General features: G+C 36.9%; 1 protein-coding gene across 1 annotated transcript in view; it reads left to right on the top strand.

The window, feature by feature from the left end:
• JMY (junction mediating and regulatory protein, p53 cofactor) overlaps positions 1–26,843 on the top strand; it is a 63,122-nt gene extending 36,279 nt beyond the window's left edge. The window contains exons 5-11 of the mRNA XM_003642911.6: positions 1,804–1,969; positions 5,852–6,039; positions 11,053–11,139; positions 13,620–13,715; positions 14,914–15,466; positions 17,755–18,065; positions 21,513–26,843. Coding sequence (XP_003642959.2) covers positions 1,804–1,969; positions 5,852–6,039; positions 11,053–11,139; positions 13,620–13,715; positions 14,914–15,466; positions 17,755–18,062 — 1,398 coding nt within the window. The 3' untranslated portion in view covers positions 18,063–18,065; positions 21,513–26,843. The remainder of the gene's footprint in view (positions 1–1,803; positions 1,970–5,851; positions 6,040–11,052; positions 11,140–13,619; positions 13,716–14,913; positions 15,467–17,754; positions 18,066–21,512) is intronic.
• Positions 26,844–27,618: the final 775 nt, after the last annotated feature.

Below are 27,618 nucleotides of genomic sequence, written 5' to 3'. Positions count from 1 at the left end.
AGCTAGCTTCTATTAAAAACTGGGAGATTCAGAAGAAATAGTCCTTTTGCACTAAAAGCTTTTACTCTTTATTTTGTTTACTGTTTTGATAATAATAGGATGTAGAGAGATGGATGTAGAATAGTAGACTGCCTTAGCAATACATATTGGTGTCACTGGACAAAAACATAAGAACTATGCATTATTGATTGTAAGATTTATGATAATCACTTAAAGACTTATTCATCCTTTCTGGATGATAACTGGGAAAAAATGCATTCAGTAAATAATTTAGTAGAAGACATTTTAAGAGTAGAAATTTTAAGATTTGATTCACAGTTCTTCCATCTGTTAATCTCAGGCAAAACAAAGTGTAATTTAGGGAGCTGTTTCCTCACTGTGTAATTAAGCTGTGAAATCTCTGTTGGTGGATAATGGCTCAGGTGCTAAAAGCTTACACACTATTAAAGACGGGGATAGGACAAAGCCTTGCAGTAAAATCAAGGGAGTGTATTCAACATAAAAGGCAGCTTAAGAAGTCGTGAGCTGCAAGCTGTAAGAGAGGCTGTTCCATTTTAGGGAAGTGTTGCTGTACTGTATTTCATCTTCCTGGATATTTGCTATTACAATCTTTATCTGAAACAATAAGGGTTTTTTGTTTGTTTGTTTGATTCAGTACAGGAGTGTTTCTGATCTAGTGTAATTATGTCTAAATATATATGATAAATTAAACCTGGAAAACTCTTCTGTGGTTATTGACAGCCTTGGTCCCTCAAGAGACCACCAAAGTGTGAAAACCTTGTAGCAAGTATTTTTTTATTATTATTTTTTTTTAATGTATGGTTGGATAGATCTTTTATTTTCTCCTTGGTAGATGTTCCTTTTTAGTGCTGGAGTAGCTGTCCTGTGGTAACTGGATCCCCTTCCATTAGAACAGTAAGATAGATAGGTCACAAGTCTTCAGTAAGAATTAGATTTACTTTCATCCTTTGTATGGGAGAAACTGTAAGCATTAATTTTTGGGAAGGTAGAGAGTTTGATTGTGACCTTAGCACTTCTTCTGCATGCAAGTTGTAGAGCTGCATGGCTTTGAATTCACTCTAAAGTGAAAACATAAGTGTTTCGTAAATGTGATCTGGTCGGTCAGCTATTTAAATAGCCAACAATATTTAAATATTGTTTTGCTGAATGCATGCTTGCCTGAAGTCAGGAGAATTATCTAAGTTTATTTTTGGTGTTTCTTGTGTCACTTTTTCAGACTAAAGCCACAATTAATTACTGAAAAATATACAAAAGCTTTAACTACTCCTTTTTTATTCCTGCTTAATTGTCTTCAGCCTTTTTTTTTATTATTATTATTTTTGAAATAAACTCCTCAGTAAAGTTGTCTTTAATCAGAAATCAACACATGTAATTTTCCCTGGTTCTGCCACCTCTCACTTTTTTCCCTACTTCAGCTACAGTAATTTTGAGGTAGTTTTCTAGATGCTGTTACATTTTTTGGATTGAAGATAAGAATATAGTATCTCTTGTGAGAATCAGGTGGGGGAGGAAGAGTGATAGGGTTATTTCATGCTACTTATTATATGACTTAGCACTTCAGCCATCAGGAATATCTACCATATTGAAAAAAGTGTCAAGTATTGTAGGTGCCTGATAGTGTGTGGCTTGTCAAAACCAGCCTTCTACTCTTGATGCTTTCAGTTTTAATGTGCTATATTTAGTGTACCAGACTGTATCTAGCTGTAATGATAAAATCCGTGGCTTTATTTTCTTTATCCTGGAACTGTATGTTTATTCTTTTTTCCCCCTCTTTCCATTTAGATGCAAAGTCTGAAGGGTGGTACAGAAGCCATAGCCCACTTGGATCAGTTAGAAGCTGATTATTATGATCTGCAGCTTCAATTATATGAAGTGCAGTTTGAGATCTTGAAATATGAAGAGCTGCTGCTGACAGCACAACTTGAAAGCATCAGAAGACTGATATCAGGTACTTTGTGCATTCTAACTTAACACATGATGTGAAAAAAAGATAATTCTCTTCTTAAAGGTCTAGTAAAGCCTGTGGGAATGAAATGAGAACAGTTTCTCTACCATGTGACAAGCTGGATAGTTTTAGTTTGATTCTTGTCTGTGTTTGAAAATGAGCAAATAAGGTTCTGTGTTTAGAAAAACTAAATTCAGGCAGGGAGAAATGTCTTTATTGCTGGTCTTGGGTGATTAAAACCTGCATTTGTGTTACTTGTTTCTTGAAAGTGACTGGCTTACAGAAGATCTTACTGTAAAACAGAATTCTTCAGCAAAATCTTGAAGCTGCTTTTATCACAATCTCACTGGTGTAGAGCAATGGTGCAAGCCTCTTATTTCCAAACCATCTTGTGTACTTAGAAACTAAAGAAATAGTACAAGAAAAATGTACAGCATTTTTGAATCTAGTTCTGTCTTTGGACCTTTTTACATTTAATGTTTTTATTAAGATAAGCTCTGTTTTATTGTTAGAGTGTAGGGCTTGTGTAGCTTTTTTTTAGGGATAGAAAAGTCATTTGAAAGAGCAGAGATTTGAGGGCAGATTGTATTTTGGGTTGCCTCTGGGGAAAGAAAAAACAGGGAGTACTACGGATTTCTCTTGCTGTTGTGTGTATGTCCAACCTTCAGGCTTGTGATGGCAACAAAGTTAACTGCATGTGTGGGAGGTAGGATTGAAAATTCTGTAAGTGACTTAAATGAAGTGTAAGACCTTTGACAGTGTGCCTTTGTGGAGAGCTTGTTGTTGCTGTACACATACTTTTGTTTGTACTTGAGTAATGAGTACTGATTAATTACACTGAAAGAAAACACTTGAACAGGAGACTGAGAAGAAATTCCCATCAGAAATTTGTATCAGAAATTTGTATCAAAATCCTTTCATGTAGTGATAGTAGAACCAAAGGGCCTTCAGAGATTAAGTCTCCTGTAAAAATATAATCGGTTATTACAAGTTTTAATAAAAGTTATCTCTAGAAATCTCAAAAAAAAAAAAAAAAATCACTCCAAAAACTTAGCCTTTCAACTTGACCCATGGGAAAACAAAGCCCCTAGTCAACTAAAAATACAAACTGTCTCCTACTCTGCCAGCAACAAAATTGACTGTTCTCGTTTCCTTTGTTCTTTTAAATTTATAGACTACTCTTTAATAAATCTTTTCTTTCTTTTTTCTTCCAATTAGAGCTAGAAGAAATTACTGTTTAACAACTCTTGTCATATACCATAGCGTAGAAAATGAAGAACACAGTTCCTAAACATGTTGGAATTTTGCTGAAATGCTTAAAATCTTTATGATTTGATATATGTGGCTTAGTAACTTCTAGAGGCTGTTGCTATTCTGTCTTCATTGACTATATTGGCTCTGCAGTGGTGTATCAGAAGATTTTTGGATTCTGTTTCAGTTTATGGGATATAGGCAGAACTACAAATAAAATTCTGGCTGAGAATTTTTTGAGAGCGCAATTTGAATTCCCTGTGAGATTAAATGTGCAAGTTGTAAGCTAGAAGGAAAACATTTTCTTGTGCAAATCCAACACACTGGGTCTGAAAACTATTAAATAATAATACATCATCTTAACTTTAAATGGCAGTAGTAGTCTTTTACCATCATTAATCAAATACTAACATTCAAAAAACGTGAATTTATTAGGTTAGAATTCTAGAGAGTCTTATCCTATCCATACAAACTACCTATATATTTTTGTAAGATGGATTTGTGGTGACTGTGTTGCCATCAACAGAGAATGGGTTAGTTGTTTACTGTTTTGGATGTGGGAGGGTGTTAACAGTTGGAAATAACATGGATTATATCTGAAGGTGAATAATTCTTATTGTTTTATTCTAAATATTTGTGTCATTAAAATGTGTAAGTACTTAACTGATTTTATAGCAATTTTAGAAGTTCTAAAGCTTTTTATCGAAATGTTTTGGAACTTCTGATGGATTGTTGCTTTTTTTTCCTTTTTCTTTTTTTCTTTCTTTTTTTTTTTTTTTCAAACAGTAAAAAAGCATTTGACATGTTGACCTGATGAAACAGTGGGAATTGGCATCAAAGGAGTTTCAGGATGGGTACTAGGAAAAAGGTTCTTCACCAGAGGCACTGGAATAGGTTTCCCAGCAGCCCCAAGCTGCCAGAGTTCAAGAGGCATTTGGACAGTGCTCTCAGGCATAGGGTTTAAATTTTGAGATGTCCCTGCGTGGAGCCATATTTGGACTCAGTGATTCTTGTGGGTCCCTTCCAGTTCAGGATGTTCGGTGATTCTGTGTTTTATCTTGTACATTTGACAGTTTTGCAACTGAGCTATTAGGATTTCATTTGTAAATTGCTATCCTTGACTCTTATAGAAATCACATTCTAAAGCAAGTGAATTCTTCCATTTTGTAAGTGTGTAGGGAAACACAATTGGTTTTAGCCATAGTTCTTGTTTTTACACACTATTTAGAAGTGGGTTCTAAGCACTTAATGGCTTTATGTCTGGATAAAACTCTGTATAAATTGTGCACTGCCCTGAAGACTTGAATAGGTCTGATATTTGTTATTTTTTCCAGTAGTGCAATATCCTGCTGACTCAATTTACATTATGTAATCAAAATGTTGGTTGCAGCACAGACCTTATGCACACACAATCTGAACTAAGAACCACTTTTGAAATTGACAGTGTTCTGAAGAACACACTGTCCTCCCCGTATCTTCTAAGGGCAGAAATAGGAGGAAGCCACAGTCTTCCTAAGAGGTACCTGATGAAGGAGAAATCATGGAATTGCTCAGGCTGGAAAAGACCTTAAAGATCATCAAGTCCAAGCACAATCTAACCATACTACCCTAACTCTAACAGCCCTCTGCTAAATTATGTCGCTGAGCACCACATCCAAATGGTCTTTAAACACATTCAGGGATGGTGACTCAACCACCTTCCTGGGGAGCCTTTTCCAGTGCTTAACAACCCCTTCTGTAAAAAAGTTCTTTCCTGATATCCAGCCTAAACTTACCATGGTGCAGCTTGAGGCCGTTTCCCCTCATTGCCAAATGAGCTTGGTGGAGTAGATACTTAACAGTCAAGCTAGTTATAACTGAAAGTTAAAGTCAGTAGTATCATATACCAAAAAGGATACATTACAAGCAATTCCTACTTGGTATGCCAATGAAATGGGGGAACAAGAAACCTTTGCTGCTTCTTTATCAAAACATTTTGCAAGGATCTGAAATCACCATTCCTTCTTTCCTGGCAAGAAATGAGAAGTCAAGCTATCATAACTGTGCTGAATGCTACACTGAATGCTTCACTCAGGAGGCTAAAAATCGTGTTGATAGAACTGTTAGTAACGATAAGCCTGTGATGTTTTGAATAACTGCCTTGAAGTTACCTTCTCACTGCTGCCTCTCAGCACAGGCAGTGACTGGAAGGTTAGAAACATCCTGAAAGGATTTTTGGCAGTGTATTGTCTAATTTCCCTTGTAATAGTAGGTTGTGGCAGAAGAATCTCATGCTTAAAGACTTCAGAAAGAATCTATACATTCTGAACTTTGTAGTGAAGTCCACAGGATATTACTGTAGGGGGTGGGTCCCTTGTATTAGTTAAGTGATCCGAAGGCATGCATGGGCACTGTGATCAAGTTAGTTTACAGACAGAAGTGCCACATTTTCAGTAGTGTTTGTTCTTTAATGTTTGAGCTTACCTCAATGACAAGCTTCTAATCTTCTGCTTCTACTCTTCTTCTGAAATGACTGTAGTATTCTTATGCATTAAATCTTGCAACACAGGGTAGCATTGTCTTGTAACAAAACAAAATGTTGACCAAAGACACTCTGTTGATTTGACTTTTTTGTTGCTGATATTTTTAAAACAGAGAAGAGAGATGAAGTGGTATATTATGACACTTACGAAAGCATGGAAGCAATGCTTGAAAAAGAGGATCCGGCGACATCTGTACACCTGCAAAAAGAGGAGCTGCAAAAGTTGCAACAAAAAATCCGCCAGCTGGAAGCGAGGCGTGGACGTATTTCAGCCAAGAAAGCCTACCTCAGAAATAAGAAGGTACTAATAAGTTGCAAATTTCTGTCATTACTAGCAAACTTAATAAAGCTTCAAAATTACATTTCAAAGGATTATTTTACATTAAATTCAGCTTCTACATCTCAGAAATTCAGTGGATTATATTTACTGTATGTTAAAAGTTGTTTTAGAATGTAATTAGACAAACAAAGAAGCATATATAATAAAATTGATATTTTAAGATCCAATTTAGTTTGGCTTTAGAGGACTCTTTAATGACATGGAAGTGAACAAATAAAATTAATTCTATTAACTTATCAAATCACTTGCATGTGGAGATTCTAGCATGTTTTTACAGAGAGTGGATTTATGTCTTGATTTATATTTTGCAGAAGAAAATCTTCAAGGATGTTTTCTCATTCATGAGCTATACTTTTATTCTCTTACTTCTCTCCTTCTAAGGAAAAGCAGCTATATATGAAATCCAGTATACATTCTTAATTTATAAAACTAGGCTTGCTATTATGAGTTAATAGGTTTGGTTTCATTTTTTAATTTGTTTCACGGTTGAAATACTGTACTGAAAGTGTTTTTTCATGCAGCAAAGATTTTGACGTGCTGTGTCAAATATAGGTAAATATATATTCATTCCTTCTTTCAGAATGCCTTGTTCATTGTTCTCTGGCAGTTGACACTTAGATCAATGTGCATTATTAATGAGTTAATTTAATGAATAAAGTTTTTAGAGAACAATGTAATACTTGTTTAAAAAAAAAAGTGTTTCCACATCTTTTTTGTATGTTCTCAAAATATATAGAAGTCCTAGCTGAGATCCCTTTTTACATCAGGATCTTTATATTTTGTGTTTTATATGATTAACAAAATATGGTGAAGAGTGATTAAGGAAGCACAGAAAATGATTCTCTGAAATCAGATTTTATTTTTCAGGGGAAGTTGTTCCATTAGCCAAGTACTTGAAATTCTTGTCTGTTAAGGAGATAATGTAGCAACAGATAATCAATTACAGTGTGTAGAATAAGATGAAAATGACTATAGTCAGAGAAGTTTATATTTACTTTTTCAGAAATTCTTTCCTTGTTTATGCAGTGGATTTTTTTTATGACATTGTCAAATATTTTTAAGACATCTTTACTTAGAAACTTCTCTTACAGATCTGTTAGAGACCTTACTCGGTTGTACTTCAGATGTTTTTTAAATTTTACATTTTACTGACGTCAGTGCTGTTTCACCTTACTGATATTTTACTAACATGAATGTAAGCTCTATACTAATATTTTTTACACAAAATCTATTTGCATTTATTAAGCAGTCATCTCCTGAAGTTCCTTTGTCTTGATGACAGTTACAGAAGAAAAAGCACTCATTATTTTTCTTGTTTCTTTAAAGCAATTCATGAATCTTACATGGAAGATCTCTCTATTGTTATCCTAGTCTACCCCCTGCTGGTTGCACAGTAGTATTAATTAAAACAGATGTTTGTTTAATACTATAACTTATTATAGAGCTAGATTTCTAGCAGTGTTATGGTAATAAAGATAATCTAGAAGGTGTCTAGAAAAATTATTTGGAAAACAAAGTTATGAATAGAATTATTTGACATCCAATTGAAGTGTTTCCTGTCATGAGCAGCTGAGAGAAGACCGTTTGAAGTTGTTTGGGCCATTCTTACAGTGCATGCTTTTACCTACAGATCTTCACATGCTGCTAAGACCATTGGATAAGAGATTTTCACTGTTTCACAGTCAGTGAAAACAAGGTTAAAGCACAGCCCATGCCTAAGCAGATGTATGCAGTAACAGTTAACTTAAGGTTACTTGGTATGCTTTCATAATATTATTATAACTATTATGTTCTAAGGGCATAACTACATAGAAATCTTAAACTGTGCTTTCTGCACATACTGAGTTTACTAAATGAGAAGATAATTTTTTAACTGGGACGTTGTTCAATATGAAAGCAAAATTCACTGAAACTAGGTACAACACTAATGCAGACCTCTTTTCACTATATTACATGTTACTGGTTTTGAATGTATCAGCTTATCCAGCAATAAAAGTTAAGTAGTTGATTAGTTCTCTTTTTCTGTCTTCTGAATAGAACTACAGAAATTGGTCAGATGATTACAGGCCCAAAACAGTACTTCTGGATACTTTCTGAAGTTTGCATGGCTGGTCAGCACCTTTCATGAAGTGTGGCTCTCTAACTGATCATAGTGTTTCCAACTAGAGATTTAAGTAGTCCAGAATATGAAAGATTATGTCACATATGTGGCAGACTATATTCCTGAGTATAGAATCATACAATCCTTATAGTTGGAATAATCTTTTTTAACAAGAGTATGAGGTTATTGATTTATGTTCAACTTGTCATCCACCATAATCATACAGTTCATTTTCTTTGATATTTCCTCCTCTTTTTTTTTTTTCCCCATCATCCTTTGCTTGCGGAAGCTTAATCTTGTCCACGTAGAACCTCACATTTATCCCTATGAAATTGCAGCCTTTCTTTGTTAAGAACATCTTGGTAATTGAGATGATTCAGAGTTCTAATACTGTGCTGTAACATGTTTTCAGCCCCTCCTAATTGTTGTGGGGTTTTTCTTGGTATTATTTCAAGTCATGCAGAACTAATTATATTAAAGTAGGTCATTTCTTTATTAGTATGAAATCAGCACCAAGGATGTTTTTGTCCAGCTTATCCTCTTTCTTTACATGTTTAAAATATATTTCACTATTGCTCTTATTCAGAAATATTTAAGTATTGATGCTAAACAAAACAAATTCAGGAAAGTCTGAGCCTCAATTATTTATGAGAATATGTTCCTGTAATTTACATACTGAAGTACTGTTCATATTATTTTTCACTATTCTTGCCAACATGCAAAAAACCCCAAGAAATAGAATGTAATCATCTTCACAGAATCATAGAAAGCCTTAGGTCAGAAGGGACCTTAGATTATCTAGTTTGAACCACAGTGCCATTCACAGGGTTGCAAACTACCGTATCAGACTGCCCGGGTTCCCATCCCACCTGGGCTCAAACACCTCTGGGGATGACTGGGTGTTCGCAGCTTCTCTGGGCAGCCTGTGCCAGTGTCTCACCAGCCTGAGTAAAGAATTTCTGGCTAACATCTAATCTGTGTCACCCCTCTTTTAGTTTAAAACCATTCCCCTTGTAAAAAGGAAACCACGTAAAAAGTCTGTCTCCTTTTTGTTTCTAAGTTCCCTCAAGTAACTGGATGGCCTCAGTGAGGTCTCCCAAGAGGCTCCTCTTCTCCAAGCTGAACAAGGTCAGCTCCCTCAACCTTTCTTGTAGGAGAGGTGCTTCCAGCCCTCTGATCATCTTGGTGGCCTCCTCTGGACCCACTCCAACAGCAGCACATCTGTCTTATGCTGAGGGCTCTAAGCCTGGACGCAGTACTGGAGGTGGGGTTTCACGAGGGCAGAGGGTAGAGAGGGACAATAAATCTCCCACTCCTGGCTGGCCACTCCTTTTTTGATGCAGCCCGTCAAACCGTTGACTGTCTGGGCTGCAAGAGCACACTGCTGGCACAAGTCCAACTTTTCATCCATCAGGACCCCCCAAATCCTTCTTTGCAAGTTTAGTTTCATCTGTGCTTGGCTTTCCTAATCCCATCTTTGCATGTCTGGACAGCATCCCTGTACTCTTCCCAGACTACCCATTTCTGCTTCTGCTGCCTGTACGTGTCCTTCTTATCCCTCAGTTTGAACAGCAGGTCCTTGCTCAGCCATGTCCATTTCCTACCTTCTCTGCCTGATATCTTCTGTTGGGGGACAGAGAACTCCTGTGTTCTCAGAAAGGTGTCCTTAGAGAACTGCCTGCTCTGTTCTCTTCCTCTGTCACTAACAACAGTTTCCCAGGTCAACAATTGGGAATTGATTGCTCAACAACTTTAACAATTTGTTAAAGTTTTAGCTCTCCTGAAGTTCAGGATCCTGGCTCTGCTCTTTGCCAGGTCTATATTCCTTGCAAATCGTGAACTTGACCAGGAAGGACATGGTCACTCCAGCCCGGAGTGCCTGCTACCTTAACCTCTTTAATGAGCTCGTCTGCATTGATGAACACCAGGTCCAGTGACACTTTACTGCTGGTTGGTCTGTCCCGTACCTGTGCCTGGAAGTTGTCCTCCATGCACTTCAGGAGCCTCCTGGAAAGCTTGCAGCCCATAGTGTTGTTTCCCCAGCAGATATCTGGGTGGTTGAAATCCCCCATCAGGATGAGAGCCTGACTTCAATGCCTTTTGTAACAAGAAGGCCTCATCATCAGGCTCCCCTTGGTCAGGCAGCTTTAGTAGACCCCAACCACCAGATGTCCTATATTGTTCTGTCTCCTCGGGAGATCATCCAAACCTGCCCAGTCACTTTCCTGTGTAACCTGCTCTAGCAAACTTAGTTTAGCAGGAGGATTGGACTAAATGAACTCTACAGGCCCCTCCCAGCCTCTGTGATTCTGTGGTATTGTATAAATGCTTGCTTTTTAAACCATGTATTATAGACGCTAACTTGGTATAATAAATGAACCTGTTTGTACGTGCATAAAATTGTAACAACTTTATTAATGTTTGTGGTTGCAGGTTGTTTATGTAAAGATGAACTCACACTTGTAAATGTGAAGCTGCCTCATTCTGAAAACAGGAATATGTAATTTATTTGAGAGTTAGATATTACCCATGTATACAAATACATGGAACTGCACAAGAGTTTTGTGAAGTATTTAACTAATCAGTATTTCTTACCACTTATGTACTTATTCGGTAGAAGAGGCTTTTCAAGCAGCAGTTGTGTATTCTTTTGACCGCTAAAAGTAATAGGCTTGACTTTGTTTCTCTTGATTTTGTTTACATTTTATGGTTTTATTGTAAGTTAAATCAATTTTTTAAATTTGGTTGTCTGAAATGGGCTTTGTAACTTTTATTTTTCTAATTCTTAGTGCTGTTTATTAAATATTACATTATAAACTGAACATTGCTATTTGAAATTCACATTTTACAGACTTCATCTTGTGTCTCTACAGGAAATTTGTATTGCAAAGCATAATGAAAAGATCCAGCAGCGTCACCAGAGTGAAGAGGAGTACAAAATGCACCACACTGTTCAGCTAGTAAGTTTGAGCTTTCTGCTGTTCAGCAGGCATTTAGATGATAACTTGCATTGTTCGTTATACATTCATTAGTAGAATATCAGACCAGATTTCTATCTTATATTATGCTGGTAAGGAAGAACATATAGCTCTGTTAGGATGACACTGAGCCCAGTCAAATAAAAAAATGATTAATACTTGATTCACGGTCTAAATGATTACTGCTAGAGTTAAGCTGCATGCAGAATTTCTGATGTAGTTCTGGATCTTGCTCCACATTTCTCTGTATAGTCTTCTAACACAGAATAGGCTACATAGTCCAACTGTTGTGTTGCACATAACGATCTTTTTTAAAGACTGTTCAAACTATAGGCTAGGTCTTTAATGCTGATGTAATATCCATATCTAATAAGGATCACTGACAAAGATGCATTGAAATCTAAGTCTTTTTAATTCAGGCTTCAGTTAGATTATTGTAAATGATTCTCTGTTATCCTTCTACATTTTAAACATTGATACATTTATCCAGGAAGTCAACTACATAATTTATGCTATGAAAAGGCTAAACTTACCAGAATACTCTTTCAGGAACTTGAAAGAATAGATATTTTTTCATTTCTTAAAATAAGACGAACAATTCTACTGTGTTGATTACAGTCCATTTATCACTCTTAAAAATAAGACTTGATGAGTTTGGTCAGCAGGTTGAGGGAGGTGATCCTGTGCCTCTACTTTGCCCTGGTGAGATCTCACCTGGAGTACCAAGTCCAGGTGGGGAGTCCTCATTACAGGAGAGACATGAGCCTTCTGTGTGTCCAAAAGAAAAAACAGTTCAAGGGATGGAACACCTCCCCTGCGAGTATGAGGTGCGAGACCTGGGGCTGATCAGCCTGGAGAAGAGGAGGCTCCAGGGAGACCTGGTAGTGGACTTTTGGTATCTAAAAGATTTGGCTCTAAAAAAAGAGACAGATTCTTTAGTGGTGCATTTTGTGATAGGTCAAGGGGAAATAGTTTTAAGTTAAAAAAGGAGAGACTTAGATTGGGTATGAGGAAGAAAGTTATAATAGTAATAATAATAATAAGGACGGTGAGACACTGGAGCAGGTTGCCCAGAGAGGTGGTAGAAGCCTTGTTCTTGGAGACATTCAAGGTCAGGATGGATGGGGCTCTGAGCACAACATGATGTAGCTGTAAGTGATCCTGTTTATTGCATGGGGTTTGGACTAGATAATGTTTAAAGGCCCCTTCCAACTCAAAAGATTCTATGATTCTGTGATTTCTTGTCTGTTAAATACTAAGGGCTTTTTTTATTATTTATTATATTGTTTTGCTAACTTATGTTATATAAAGACATGTATTAACGTGACTGAGAATTATCCGCTATTATTGCAAAATAGGTTTTTACACAGACACACACATACTCTTTGACCAGGCTGTGTATTTAAAACGTAGGTGTGGTGGTAGAACTATACTTTCTTCTTGCTATAATCTTTTCTTTGTATTCTTGTAACTTATTTTCCCCATTACTCAGTTACTTTCTTTTATTGCTTTCTCCTTTTTCTGTCTCCTGTCTTAACCATTTTCTATGCATGTGCTCCTCTCCGATGCATGCCTCATTAGAAAACACAGGAGCTGGTTCTTGGACAGGACAACTAGCTAAATTATGAAAATGGCAGTTAGTCTGACTCTGCTTTTACGTTGATTGAATAAGGATAAAAGTTCATGAAGGTGATAATCTGAACTTTTAACAATATGTATCAGCTTTTTTTAGTTATATTTGATGCCATAAATCTTTTAAGAATTAAGGTTGCCATTAATGCTTATGAAGTTTCTTTGTAGTCATTTCATTCATCATCATATCATTCTATGATATATTCTTCTGATAAATTCTGTACTAATGCCTAAGAGTGCCTTTTGCCATTTGATACTGAGTACCCATTTTCAATAAAATTGACTGAAGTTGTCAAGTTTGTTGAAGTTTGTTTCAAATAATAAATAAATGAAAGAAGTGGATGACTCGTTAATAGAAGTGGATGCAAATGTGCTTCCCCTAAGTTAAGATCACCAAACAAAACAAAAAAAACCTACTGTCTTAGCTGTGAGCAAGAGCTTCAAACCTTTTTTAAAAAAAGGTTACAGAAAATCAAGCTAGATTAAGTATGCCACTTCAACATAATAAAATTCAAAACTTCAGTCTAATATTGCTGTTGAAACTGCTCTTTATCATCTTTCAAGGCAAAAACTTCCAGTCCAAGTGTTCCAGTTCCACACTGAAATCTTTCTACCAAGTCTTGCATTTCATCACAGTTACAAAATAGGAAATCTGTTCTGTTATTTGAGGGGAAGACAATAGCAAAGTTTTGAAATTCTCAAATGTGTTTATATGAAAAATAGATAAATAATTCATTGCAATTATTAGAAGAGTTATTTAAATACAGTATTTTTATGATGTTAAACATAGCTTTAGATATAATATTTATATTTTCCATTTACGTTCTCAGAAGCGAGATCAGCTACAAGATGAAGAGGAAAGAAAGAGCTCCTGGGTTAGTCAGGAACGACAGAAAACACTGGACAGACTTCGCACATTTAAACAGGTAACAGAAGAAGACTTGTTCTACTTTTATGCTTTTTTTTTTTTTTTACAAAAGAAACTTTCACTCTTCTCAGGACCAGACTATACTATTTGTTAATTTCTTCTGCTATATAGTTAATTACTCTTGGGAAAATTTATCACGAACTGTGGCACTGGTAGTAGCATATGTCTCTCATTGTTATGTTATCAGTGCCATAATAAGCTTCTGTTCTCCTACATCTACACATTGTGGCAAGACATTTAACAGACTTTCTTAGAAATGTAATCCAAATGGTATTTCCTGCAAGGAGCATTGCCATCTGATAAAGCTGCACCACCACTGACTTCAGAACATCTGTCAATACCTGTCCCATCCTGTTACAATGTTAGTATCATAAAATCAATAGAAGCTTGCATGAAAGGTAGAGAGGGATTAAAGTGCATTAAAATGGAGATTGTATTAATTACTGAAGACTGTAAGATAGATATGAGAAGTTTATTTATTGGAAAGCTGTCTTCCTCTGCAGTATGCTCTTCATATCCTTGTTTTTGCAAGGCTTTTTAATTATATACATTCTGTAAATTAAAGCAAATTTATTTACATTAACAAATGCTTCATTATGAACTGACACAATGTCACAATTTTTTAAAAATGTTTTACACTTTGCTTTCAGAATCAGTTTTTACTTTTGTGTAAAAATGTCCATGGATGAATCAAATTTAAAAAGACATTGAGAAAATAAATTCAGGAACTAAGTTTAAAAACTGTAAATCTTCAAAATGTTCGATATCTATTAGAGGTAACTTTTTGAGTGGTATGATTCACATCTAAAGCAAGTGTTTTAGGCTGGAGTGGACTTTGTTGTGGGGAGAGCCTTTAAGCAGCTTTAGGGAAGAGCAGCAAGAAGGAATTCTCAATTTTCAGAAAAAACAGTTCTGAATGCACTGTTTATGAGTGAAATCCTAATCTTAACTTATGTGCATCCCTAGACCAGTCATGTATAACTTCTGGCTTAACTAAAAATTGAAATTAGAAAAATGGATTATATGTACATAAAGGTGAGGATGTATTTGCTTTGGTTTTATGTCTAGAGCAAAATAAATGAAAACAATAGATGAATACTACTGATTACAACAGCACGCCCTAATGACAAATATTCAGTATCTAAAATAGTCTTCTACGTATACTTACCTAACCATAATTAACTTTTATACTCCAGCGGTACCCTGGCCAAGTAATACTTAAATCAACCAGACTACGACTGGCTCATGCAAGAAGAAAATGTGCAGCCAGCTCAGCGCCCTCTGTAGATCAGCCTCAATCTTTGCCAGCAACCATACAAATCCAAGAGAAAAGTGAAGAGGTGGAATTGGAAAATGCAGTTCAGCCTTTGCGAGTGCAGGAATCCACGAGCTTAGAACAACTTCAGGATATCTCGTTACCTCCCAGCAGTGTTACGTCTGAACTGCCTCAAGTTAGTCCTTCTCCACTCATCAGTACTGAGCTACAAACAGAGACTGTTAGTGTAGTACCACTTCCACCCCCTTTGCCTCCACCACCTCTGCCTCCACCTCCACCTCTGCCCTCCAAGGAAGATACCACCAAATCCTTGGAGAAAAGCGGCAGCTTTGTCAAACGTCAGAGTGAAGAGAAGGGAGTCCAGCACTCTTCCAGTGTCCCAACAGCATATCTGTTTGACAGCAGTCAACTAGTAAGTGCCAAGAAGAAGCTTAAGAAGACAGGTGATCTAGAGGGTTTACAGAGAAGGAGAGGTAATGTTTGCATTCCTGTGCGTTTAACTGTAATGTACATCTATTCCTCTGCTCTATTGCTATATAGAAAAGTCTATGCTGTGATTCAGGTGTAATCATTAATGACTTAAAGAATGTTGGCAACTGCTAGTAAACAAACTGTAGGATCCTTATGACAGCATACTATATACATGTTCATTTAAACAGAAAACAACTTGTGAAACCGAACATATGATACACCATATCAGATCAGCTAGAAAATGTAGCTAAAAGCTGCCTTTAAGAACCCTTTCCGATCTTGCTTACAGCAAGCTTCACCTGAGGTTTGCAATGTTTTTTTTTTGTTTGTTTTTTGTTTTCCCAAAACAGAATTTTACATAATTTATAACCTAATAAAACAAGTATTGTCTTGGGACATAGGAAACCTTGAGAATGTTTTGTTCAAGGTTTCTTCAGATTTTCATAGAGAAATGCACAACTCCTTTAGTTATCTTGAGAACCAAATAAGGATTCACACATTTAACTACAGTTGAGAATTAAATTTGTAGTAAATTAGCCAAGCATGTAACTTCGTGAGAGACTTCACTGGTAAATAAGTAGGGCGCAGGGCTGAGTTGGTAGATTTGTTACAACTTCTCTAAGTGACAGTGCTATCTGCTTTTAATTGTTTTTCTTTTATATCATATATAAAATGGGGAGTGGCAGCCACATTTGAACAAAATGATTTTTAGATAAAATGTGCTATATTAGAGTGGAGTCTTTTTATGAAAATTGGATGTAGAATTTTCAAAAGCACTGAATTGTTGTACTGAATGTTGTTGAGGAAAAGTACTTGAGTTGGGCCTTGATTTGCAGTACTGCAACATGACTTTTCATTAGAAATTCTATTTGGGTATGTCAATTACAACTGCAGGAAACATCCCTCAGTTGATATTTTTCCTCGTGCATATAGAATTGGATCTGTTTTTACCTACCAGACAGAAACAAGAGTGTTTCTCTTTAGTGCTTCTTGAATGACCGAAATACGTTGCAACAACTGAATAGTTACAGAATTCTTAAGCTCTCATGAGTCTTACAAGTCATAAGTTCAGTGTCTTAAGTCCATTATAAATAGTGATGCTGATGTGCTCCTTTTTTTCTGTTTTCTGATACCTGTTTTGTTTCCATTTTATATAAAACATGTATATCAAGTTGCACACACAATATATCATAAAATGACCAACAGAAAATCAAAATTATATCTTCCCTCTTAAGAGTATCATTAATGTTAGCAGCTGTACACTACCTGCTCCTCTGTGGATTTCAAAAGATAGATGTGATGTCAGCCCACAACAGATGAGTGCCTAACAGTCTTTTCTTTCTCCTTCAAATGTGGAATCCTTTATCTTCTGCCTTTTCCTCATGACTGTTCCATTTGTCTGAGCCATTAGTTATCTGGACAAAGTCCACTCATAAATACAAAGAAGGTTTTAGAAAAGAGTTGGGGCTGGATATTCATCTGTTGGTTGATATGTGCTAGTGTTTCCTAATTAATTTGTGTTGTTTATTGCATCACATTCTCTGACATAGAAATCTTACCTACCTGTAGTTCTTAAAAGAGCCAAAGCCCAATTTTTATTTCTGCAGAGAATTAGCTTCAAATTGATCATTAAGGAAGGATGTATGATGAAGTGTATACGCTTGCTTCTCTCTTAATTATGAAGGAAAGTAATTTGTACAGGCACATTGTAACTAGGTGCTTGTACATATCTTAATCCAAAGGAGCAGGAAAATACACCCTGTGGCAGTTGGCTGTACCACTTCCCTCCCTGGCATGCATTAGTACTTAAACAGTAGGTAAAACTGGCTGCAGAATGTACGTGCAGAAAATGTAGATTCTCCTCTGTGCTTGCATTCCTCTTGCTGCACAAACCTGTTCACTACATAAGTTTCCAAGTCAAGAAATACAAAGCAATGCACACTTTCGTTATGTTTTATTCATTGTAGATATTTTGATTTTCCTGACTTGTAATAGGAAAGCCATCTTCAAAAAGTTTTTCTGCTTACCTATTACGAGATTCATTTGTTTCAGAAGTTATAATTGTTTGTACAATCTAGTTTTGACCTGGTAATAGGGAAGATAAATTTGGAAGCTAATACAAAAACAGAACTGCAGAATGATGAAACTGAAACTGCAGTCTCCTTTATAACAATGCTGTAGGATTGTGACATTAATTGCATGTGGCTACTTTTGGTTGTGTAAGAAACGTAAATAGCTGCTGAATAAATTCAGTAAAAATGGTACTGAAGGTATTTTGATTTTACTGCAGTGAGTTCCCCAATGGATGAAGTGCTGGCTTCTTTGAAGCGTGGGAGCTTTCACTTACGGAAAGTGGAGCAGAGAAGTCTCCCGCCTTTTCCTGATGAAGATGATAGCAATAACATCTTGGCACAGATCAGGAAAGGGGTGAAACTGAAGAAAGTGCAGAAAGATGTGTTGAGAGAATCCTTTACAATTCTGCCTGATACTGACCCTCTGACAAGGAGCATCCATGAAGCATTACGACGAATTAAAGAAGCATCACCTGAATCAGAGGATGAAGAGGAGAGTTTGCCTTGCACAGACTGGGAAAATTAACCCGTAATTAAATTCATTTAAAATACATATATATTTCTTCAACACTTTTTTTATAACAGCTGCTAAGCCTCAGGTCAAGCATTATAGGATATGTAGTATGAATGTGACTAAACTGTGTGATGTCCAGTGTGATAAAATATGCACATAGGAATTTAGTATCGTTGACTTTTTGAAGCAAATTAGGGTTTCTATTAAGGAAAAGTTTTTTAAGATAACATCTTAGTCTGTTCTTGTTTGAATATTTTTGCTGAATAGTGACAGGACAGCTGCTATAAAAAGCTTTGTTTCATTTAGGAAATTTGAAGGGACTGTTTGCAGCTTTAAAACTTTAAAAAGATTTTAAGTAGCAAAGCAAAAGCAGCACAATCACTCTTAGACATATGCTATTATTATTTTCTAATTACTTCTGGCCTTGTAGAAAGAAAATGTAGTGTTCATCTCTTCAGACTGAATAGCTCCAAGTCAAGTATCATAGATTTGACTGCTGAGCACATTGAAATCTCTTTGGCTACCTTGTGTGACTCTCTTTGGTAGCTTGGTTTCAATCTGTGAACGCTCTGAATTTCTAGACTATAAGCAGTAAATGTACAAGTATAATTTATACTTCTGCTCCTTACGCAAATCCCAGACTTACTTAATAGGAAGCTACAGTGCCTGAAAGTACTTATGCTAGGCTTCAGCAAATGAGGTTAGTTAGAACTAAACAGAGATTGGCACGAGATTCCAAAATTAAGGCTGTGTTAGCCTTAGTTTTTGATGACAACAGCAGCATACAGCACTGTTCTTCTGCGGTGGTTCTTTACTGTTACTGACATGTGGTTGAGCTTGAGTCTGAATAAAAGGTCCCCCTGAATTTATTTGTGAATATTTAAAATCTGGAGAGAAGAGAGGTGACAATCTCTGAACAAAAGTTATACATCTGTTTAAAAATCAAAGGCTATTTCAAGTGTATGGAAATAAATATTTATTATTCTTGCAACACAGCTAGCAGTAGGTAAAGTATAACCTTTTTTGATGCTTTCCATCAGGCAGTTCTATGCTGGTTACTTTTTATCAGTTGTCACTCTTCAGCTACAGTGAAGTGCTACAGCTGTTTAAAGTGTGTTGGTGGTGTAGCACATCATCTGCTGAATTGTACACTGAAATGCTATTTTCAAATAACTTAAACCTTTAGAAAGGAAAGTAAATTTTGCATTTATTTCCCCATGGAAGATGTCAGGGAGAAGCTCTTTACTGTGAGAGTGGTGAGATGCTGGAAGAGGCTGCCCAGATTGGTTCTAGATGCCCCATCCCTGGAGATGTTCAAGGCCAGGTTGGATGGAGCCCTGGGCAGCCTAGTCTAGTATTAAATGTGGAAGTTTGTGGCCCTGTGTTGAAGGGGTTGGAGCTTCATGATCCTTGAGGTCCCTTCCAACCCAGGCCATTCTGTGATTCTGTGAACAGGTATAATAAACGCTTGCTAAAACTCGAAGTTCTGTATTATTTTGCATTCTGAAAACTCCCGCTATCGCAGACCAATAGAAATCAAGTCATAGGTGTAAGAAAAGGCTTGCCTTGAAACTGACTTGGTTTTCTCAGTGCAATTATTTCCTTCATTTCTGAGATCACTTAGCAAGAGTATTATTTAACACTAAAGAACATTTATAGATATATATACATATATATATATATGCATATATATATATGTATACATAAATATATATATATATATTCAAAGTCACTTCTGGATATATACATGTATGTATCCAAAAGTGACTTTGAATATTCTTAATCAAATTGGTGAACTCCCTAAACACTTTCCATTCAAACTGCATCCTCACAGAAGTCTTACAACTACCTTTCTGCACTGTATAAATTAACATTTTTCTTGTTACTTTTTACAACCCTTTAAATGCATTTCAGAGTGTTGGTTGAAAATCACTGCTATGTGGTACCCGTAGTGCACCAATTCACATTACCTTTTAAAGCAGCACTAAACTGAAGCATCCTGTCAGTTTGTAGCTATGGCCATTTCCCATTTTAAGGATGCACTTCTGACAAACACTGAGATCCTGTGAAATCTGTTGGACCTAAAGAAATCAGCTGGATCCTAAAGAAGGATGCAGTGTTGGAGTTTTGAGTGTGTGCTACTTGGGGTTTTTCTCCTATCCAGAACCTACTTTCTCTTACTAGTGTCTTACTCTGTTAAGAAAAAAAAATCCTTTTCTCATGAGACAAGACTTAGACAGACAGATTTGATTGAAGAATGGTTGTAGAAACTAGCTAACAGATCAGAAATGAGAAATTGGCCCATGCTATCAAAGTGTGTGGAATAGTCTGCTAGAACAGAAAGGCCGAAACAAAGTCGTGTTGAAATTCAGCAGAATAAATAATTTTCACATAGATGAGTGCTTGAACATATAGCCTGCTTCTGGTTACAGAAGAGTAGTAGAGAAGAAGAACATTCAGAATAGTATTTTGTTTTTACTATTGTAAGTGTTACCGATGTCGGCTTAATACTATGCTTTATTAAAAAAGGATTGATATACTGATTTGTATCTGTAAGATCTGCATATCCAAAAACAGTTGCATAGGAATTTTAGGTTCAAAACAGTTATATAAAAGAATGTTGGCAGCTGTATTACAAATTTTACTTAGTACGTATGCATCCTTATAGACTAAATGTAATGTGATTATTTGCCTTAAGAATGGAAGCTAAATCTGTATGTTTATCAAATGCCAAAAAGTGTCTTAGAATATGCATATTAGATGAAAAATATTAATATACACTAAAGTAATTTTCTTAATTATTGATGTTTGAGGACAGTTGTAATCAATTTCTGCAGAAGACCTAGTCATATCTCGTATTAGCTACTGTGTGAGCTAACTTCTGTCTAAAGTTATGTGATCACCTTTTTTTTTTAAGAGCAGTTCCTTCCATACCTCACTCTAAGCCATGTACAGTAATGCTGAGGCATTCCATGTATCTGAGGTACAGCTGAACAAGCAGCATAAAGATGCAGTGGATTCCGTGTAGGTAAAAAACAGAACAACATTTTTGGTTATCAGAGGTATCCCGAGCTTTTATAGTACACAAAGATGGCAGTAGTATGTTCAGAGTACTGTAAGTAATTGTAAAGTGTGGGTTTCTGGGAGTGATGGACAGAGTAACTGGATGAAGAAGTCATCTTCTGTTCTCTACGGAGCAGATTACCTTTTAATCCAGGGCTTCCCCAAGCTCAGATCAGTGTTCAGTGCAAAAATACCAGAAGGAAAAGGAGACCTGGTCATACTGTGTGGTAAGGTGTTGTTAGTTTGGGAGTGGTGTTGCCCTGGGAACAGAGAGAATCAGAGTTTTTTCTAGACACAGATCAGATTTGCATGTTGGACTTGCCTAATAACGTTGATCAGAGAGGACTTGTAAAGCTCTTTAGCTTTTCAGATGTTCCTTTTTTTTTTTTCCCCAAACAGGTGATATACAGCCACTGAAGTGAGAAAAGAAACCCCAGTTGAAGATCACTTTTCCTCTTCATTTTGAAAATTCAGAGCCAGCAGTTTTGACCATCAGTTCCGCAGGCGGCTTTCTTTCACAAAGAAATAGTCTTTCTTTGGCAAATGATTCAGCATCTGAAAAAAATGGCTTGAAATGTAAATTTTTCAGGTCACTTTTTTCATTATTTGTTCTAAAAATTTTGGTTTGAGTAGAAAGCTAAGTTGTTTTGACATGCATTTTATATAATCAAGAATGCCTGACTCTTAAGCACTTTTCATATTTGTGTTAGTAGTGTGTGGCCAGTTAAGTGGAGAGAGCATTTTGAGCTGGGAGAATACTTGCTGTTAAAGGAACTATGTGATCTGGTTGGAACAACAAAAGAGGTATAAAATCTACCCTTCACTGCACCGAATATATCATCTGCTTGAAAACCAGTTAAGTAGGTCCTCGCAGGAAAGCTAGCAGTGATATTACAGAAAGAGCAGAATTCATTGTTGCACCGCAATAGCTGAAATTCAGTAATGTGCAACTATTACTTTTTTCTTCTTAGTTTGAAGAAATGTATGTCAGTATGAAAAACAGCAAGTGACTACATCATAATGGGAAACAGGAGCTGAATTCAGTGCATATTTAAGAATGTGTTTCCAGCAAGGTGCACTTACAGCAAGACATACTGGCAGCACCTTTTTAGAAGGTCATTTGTAATCTTAAACTTTTCTAACATAGACATTTTCATGCTTTTTTAAACTAATATTCAGCTGTGTTAAACCAAGTATACTTTATCATTTGTTGTAAGAAGCAATATTTTGTAATTTCATACTTAAAATTATTTTTGTTTGGTTTAAAAGGCTTTGTTTGAATACTGTAAGCAGCCTTCTTTTAAAAAGATCAAAGCACTTAAGCATACTTGATACTTCAGTTTTGAAAATATGCTTCTCTTGCTTTTTTTTTTTTGTTCGTTATTCTGTTCAGTAGCTGCAGAAGTATTTGTATTTCATACCCATAGGCCTGCTGGCTGAAAAAAAAAAATGGTTCCCTTTTGTTCATGACTATTTTTTTTAAAAGGAAAGTTACAACTTCCTCTGCAATGAAAGCTTAGAATTAATCCTGAGCTTCATGGCTGATGGCTGCGGACAGCTGCACTGAAAATGTGTATCACTAGGGTAAGAGGTGTCAGGAGAGAGAGGGAGTCTTGGAACATCGAGAAGCTCCATGTGATACTACAGTCAGCCTGTTAAAATGTTAGGAAAGCTAAATTCTCACCAGCATTTTATGTTTATTGGTGTGACATACTCTGCGTTTGAGAAGTACGTGGTCTGTGTCCTTGTGTAGTACGTTCCATTCACCATTCCTCTTGTGAAAAACCAACTATTATGGGGATAGTGTTTTTTTTAGAGTGGAGTTATGCTTTGCTGCTGTCATACGACGGAACACGTACTGTGTCAGTGTTCCTGACAGGAGATTGCATGTCTTGCTATTTACTTTTGTAAATAGGAACAGAAGCACTCTCCTTAGTAACAGGTTACATAAACGTGCAGGAACCTCAGAGGTCGGACCCTTCAGCTGTTCTGCTGTGGCTGTCCTGAAATTAAAGCTCCATCAGACATCTCAGAAGGATGTCACAGTACCCTTGCTATTGACAGGCATTTTCTTAACCTTGTTGCCTTATTTATAGTAAGCAAACATTCATTCTTAAAGCACCTACGAGTAGCGTTATTTCAGAGCTGTATTGATTATTCTGCTGTATGTATTAGTTGTCAGGTCTATACGCTTCTCTCCTGAGATTGGTTCTGTGACACACTCAATACTGACTTTCCAAGGACCTAAAGCTACAAGGCATATTTCTCTTAAACTGCTTTTTTGAACTCAGTTAATGGTGTGGTTGTAAGCAAACACTGTGCTCATGCAGCAATAACAGTGATTTCGGAGTTTATCATAATCATTGGACGTTGCCTGTACTGTAAGTGGTATATATTTGCTCTGTGTTTGTTTTCACTTCCAGTCACACCGCACTTTGAAACTGAGTTAAGTAAATTTTTGGCCACAGCACAAAGCAGAATTCGTTGTAGAATGGTAATTCAGATTATACAGTTTGTCTGAATCTTAGTGCTGTATAAATAGTGGTGATTGAGCAACTATGTCAGTTCTTCCTGTTTTCCAGCCTACATTTTCATTCCTTACAGTATGCATATGGGACTCTAGCAAAATTTGAGGTCAAGAGAAAATATCATAATTCTAAAATATAGGTGCAGTAGTCCCTTTGCACAGTGTTTGTGTCTACAGTTTATGGTTGTGTTGTGATAAATATTAGTAGCTCAATGCTTTACTGTACTTCAGCTTTCAGATTTATTTGCCATGTGGTCTGTCAACTTTGCCGTGAATGTGTGCATGATTGAGAAAAATTACTGTCCTTAATCTGGTTTATCTTTAGTTGAAATCTTAGATTCCTGTAATAGTGTAGTTTATAGAAATGGATTTCTCATAGGAGCAAGTGTTCTATGTGCACAGAAGGAGTAGTTGTTGTGCTGAGCATAGCAACTTATATCAGTTCATATCTGCCATCTTCTGCATGGAATGAAAATGTATTTTCCCCTACATACTGCTAAAAAAAAAAAAACAAATGCTAGGTTTTAATCTTAGTCAAGTCACTAGATGTCACAATTTCACATCCCCACTGTGATACAGAAATTGTGTGTACGTAGTGTGTAGACTAATGCATCAATCTTCCCATCCTGCTCTGCAATGTGACAGTTTGCAGTGGGGTGGTGGGAGCAGCAAACGGGGAGAGTGTGGTCATAAGAACCTTACGGAGCTTCCGACAATCCTGCAGATTTGGCTCCTCCATAGCTGATAGAAGCTCTAGTGAATGTGTTGGTCCTTGAGAAACCATAACAAGCATCACTACAGGAAAATCATTTAGGCATACGTAAGGGAAGAGGACCTCTGTGAAGAAGGCCTTTCTACGTATGACTGATATTTTTCCTTTCTGGCTGGACTTCACTGTGGTGGTTGCATCCATCTGTTGCTTGTTGTTTATCTTAAGCAGTCTGTCAGCTCTCGTGCTTTTTCCATCTTTAGGAACTGGCTTTCATGGTTCTGGTTAAAACTGTTTTATACGATCTGAGTGATCCATCATGATAAGGAGTTGGAGTGTATGTTTATTGTGCAAATGCTTATCTGAGGACTCTGAAACATCTATGAGTGAGAACAAGAAATGAAAAACGAAACTTGTAGGTAACCAAAACATCAGATAGGAAGACTTCCATCAGAAACTGTATCTGCATCAACATGAGTTTCATCCTCTCATTCACAGAGGTTCCAGATCCTTTAAAAATGACCAATATCCGTAGCGTGTTCACTTTCTTTTCGTGTCATAGTTATTTTCCTTAAGCATCACTTTTAAGGTTTTCTAAAAACTCTGACAGTCTGCGTCTTATACCAGACACCTGTAAAATAACTTAGTATTATTATATATTGTGGTTTTTTTGTGGCTGCATTGGGGATAGAATTCAACATACTTCACTACGTTATTTGTAAAGAATCATTTTGATATATAAGCACTATATTCTGTAATGTCTAATATTAAGTAATGACAGATGTGTTGTTGAAATGCAACTTACTGAGAGGAGGAAGCAGAAACAGTCATTGGTCAGTGTTCCCCTCACTTGTTTGTTGCGCTGAATTTCAGAGTGTAATTTGTAAATCAATTTTGTTCACATGTGTAATCAGATTTTATTTTCATTGTAATGCTTATGTAATTAACTTACCTGTGTATATTTCTGGTAATGATTCCATAAGCATGGACAATATATTGTTATGTTTAGCACTACAGAATTAACATTAAGAACAAGTGAAGCTTATTGCTAAGGAGCAAATGGAGCACCTTACTGGGAGAGCGCGCTGTGATTTCAGTGCTGTGGGGCTGACAGACAGGAGGTCATTCCAAACTTGACTGCAAATTGCTCTTCAGTGTAGTAAGCACATGGACACACTGCTACCAGTGCTGTAAGAAGCACAGCAGTGGCTGTTTTTAACCTATAAATATACTGTAATTTAAAATTTTCCTATAAAATGAGTTTATATTTAATTGCTGCCTAATACGTGTACTTAAAATTAGGATTTTTAGCAGGGCTGAGGGTGGGTGGGCATGCCAGTGTATTTCTGGGAGGGGCTGTTGTATATACATTTCTTTGCACTTCCCGTTCAGTTTAACTGTTAACCCAAACCCAGCTCTGACTGCGACATTTACGTACTTCATTGTGATGGAGGTCCACCTTCTGTGGCCCCAGGCTTCAGCATTTGACAGAAAAGGTCTTTCCATTCAAATGTGAATACTCTGATGTACCTCTAGCATGGAAATGACCAGGCAACGAATTTTACTCTGCTGAACTCAAGATGACGGTGGAGTATTATTTAAAGCCAGTATCTGAAGCTGTTAACCAGCATTTGGAAAGAGTCAGAGGGACGATTGCCTTTTGGTGAGTGCAGCCCTAACTCTGCAGCATTGTCACTGCAGAGACTGTTACCTGTTCCGTACTGTTCTGCCTTAGGTGGCTTTGACTTTCAGATCCTTTCAGGAGCACTTTTGATTTCTGAGTTGCGGAACAGGTGTTGGGGATCAGGGACACTCACTCAACATCTCCCAGCGTGTTACTGTGCTTGCTGTATGTGTTGGATTTAGTCTTACATATTTCCAGATACATCATCATGAGATTAAAGGAATTCGGATGGCTGCAGATTGTCTCACGTGAATGACATCAGTAAAGGTTAATGATGTTAACTTCTTTTTGTTTTTTTTTAAACCTGTTGAATAAATGAGAAGTAATCAAAACCAGTTTGCCATTCACTAGCTTTGTGCAATATTACTGGTAGACTCAAACACTAGTGCTTGGCAGTAAGGAAGCCCTTTAACACCGTTGTATTCAAAGAAGACATATTACATGCATACCTTATTGTAAGTGACTCTGCAGATTTGCTATACCTAAAAGTGCTCAAGGCTATAAAGTATTAGGCAACAAGTATCTCCTAAAAGAAAAAAGGTAAACTAAGCAAACATTTCCAGCAATACCTAAAAACTAAAACAACTGTAACTGTCTGCCTTTTGCTCTCTTTTTCTTTAGTGCAGTTTCCATGCCATGCAAGTTTATTGCTGTGTATTTCATGTTTTTATTATCATGACTCAGAAGTTTAAACCTGTACACAAAGTACTGAACTCACCTTCTTGTACATGCGATGTAACATCATACTCACAGTTTTGGTGCTTAAAAATGATTCCTTTTTTTTTTCTTTATTAAAGGATATTTATTTGACCACTGTTTCACTCGAGTGCATAGCGATGTTGAAGAAATAAAAATAAAAATAGTGCGGTTTGGTTCCTACAAAAAAAAAAATGATCATCCATTGTTAAGTTTCTGTTGTTACTCTCTCAGTTCCTCGAGCTGCCCAACCGCCACTGATGGCAGACAGTGATGCCTGAGCTGCACTGCTGCAGGGAGCAATTGTACCAATGTAATGCCTTTGTAATCTGCTGCATAAATAAATCAGGTGTTGTGGGAGAACCTTGCTCTTCAGCGGTGCAGGGTAATTGAGCTTCAGCGCAAACAAAACTGGTTCCCATCACTTAAAGATTTTTTGTCTTTTCATTATGAAATGAGCTGATGTTTCAACTCAGAAACGCGGGTTGCTCAGATGCCTTGTTCCACTTCTGCACCTCACAGCTCCCCAGTGCAATGCCACCGCGCTGGGGGCAGAGCGGCCTCCAGCTGTGCTACGTGTAGAAGGGCGAGCGGGGTGGTGGTGGTGAGAGACAGCAGGGCTGGAAACATCTGGCTTCACTCCTTGCTTTTTTGGGGGGTAAAGAAAGATGTAGTTTGGCCTTACATTGCAGCAGGGAAGGTTCAGGTTGCATATTAGGAAGAATTTCTTCTCAGGAAGAGTGGTGGTGCAGAAGTAGCGCTTAAGGATGTGGATTAGTGGGCAGCGTGGTTGGGTGAGGTGAGCGTAGAGGTCTGTTCCAACCTGCAGCACTTCCACAGCAGCGGTGCTCACAGTGAGGCCCAAATGACTGCACAACACACAGGGGAG

Source organism: Gallus gallus, chromosome Z (genome assembly GCF_016699485.2).
Source record: "Gallus gallus isolate bGalGal1 chromosome Z, bGalGal1.mat.broiler.GRCg7b, whole genome shotgun sequence".
Classification (NCBI taxonomy): domain Eukaryota; kingdom Metazoa; phylum Chordata; class Aves; order Galliformes; family Phasianidae; genus Gallus; species Gallus gallus.
This window is presented reverse-complemented; position numbering and strand designations above follow the sequence as displayed.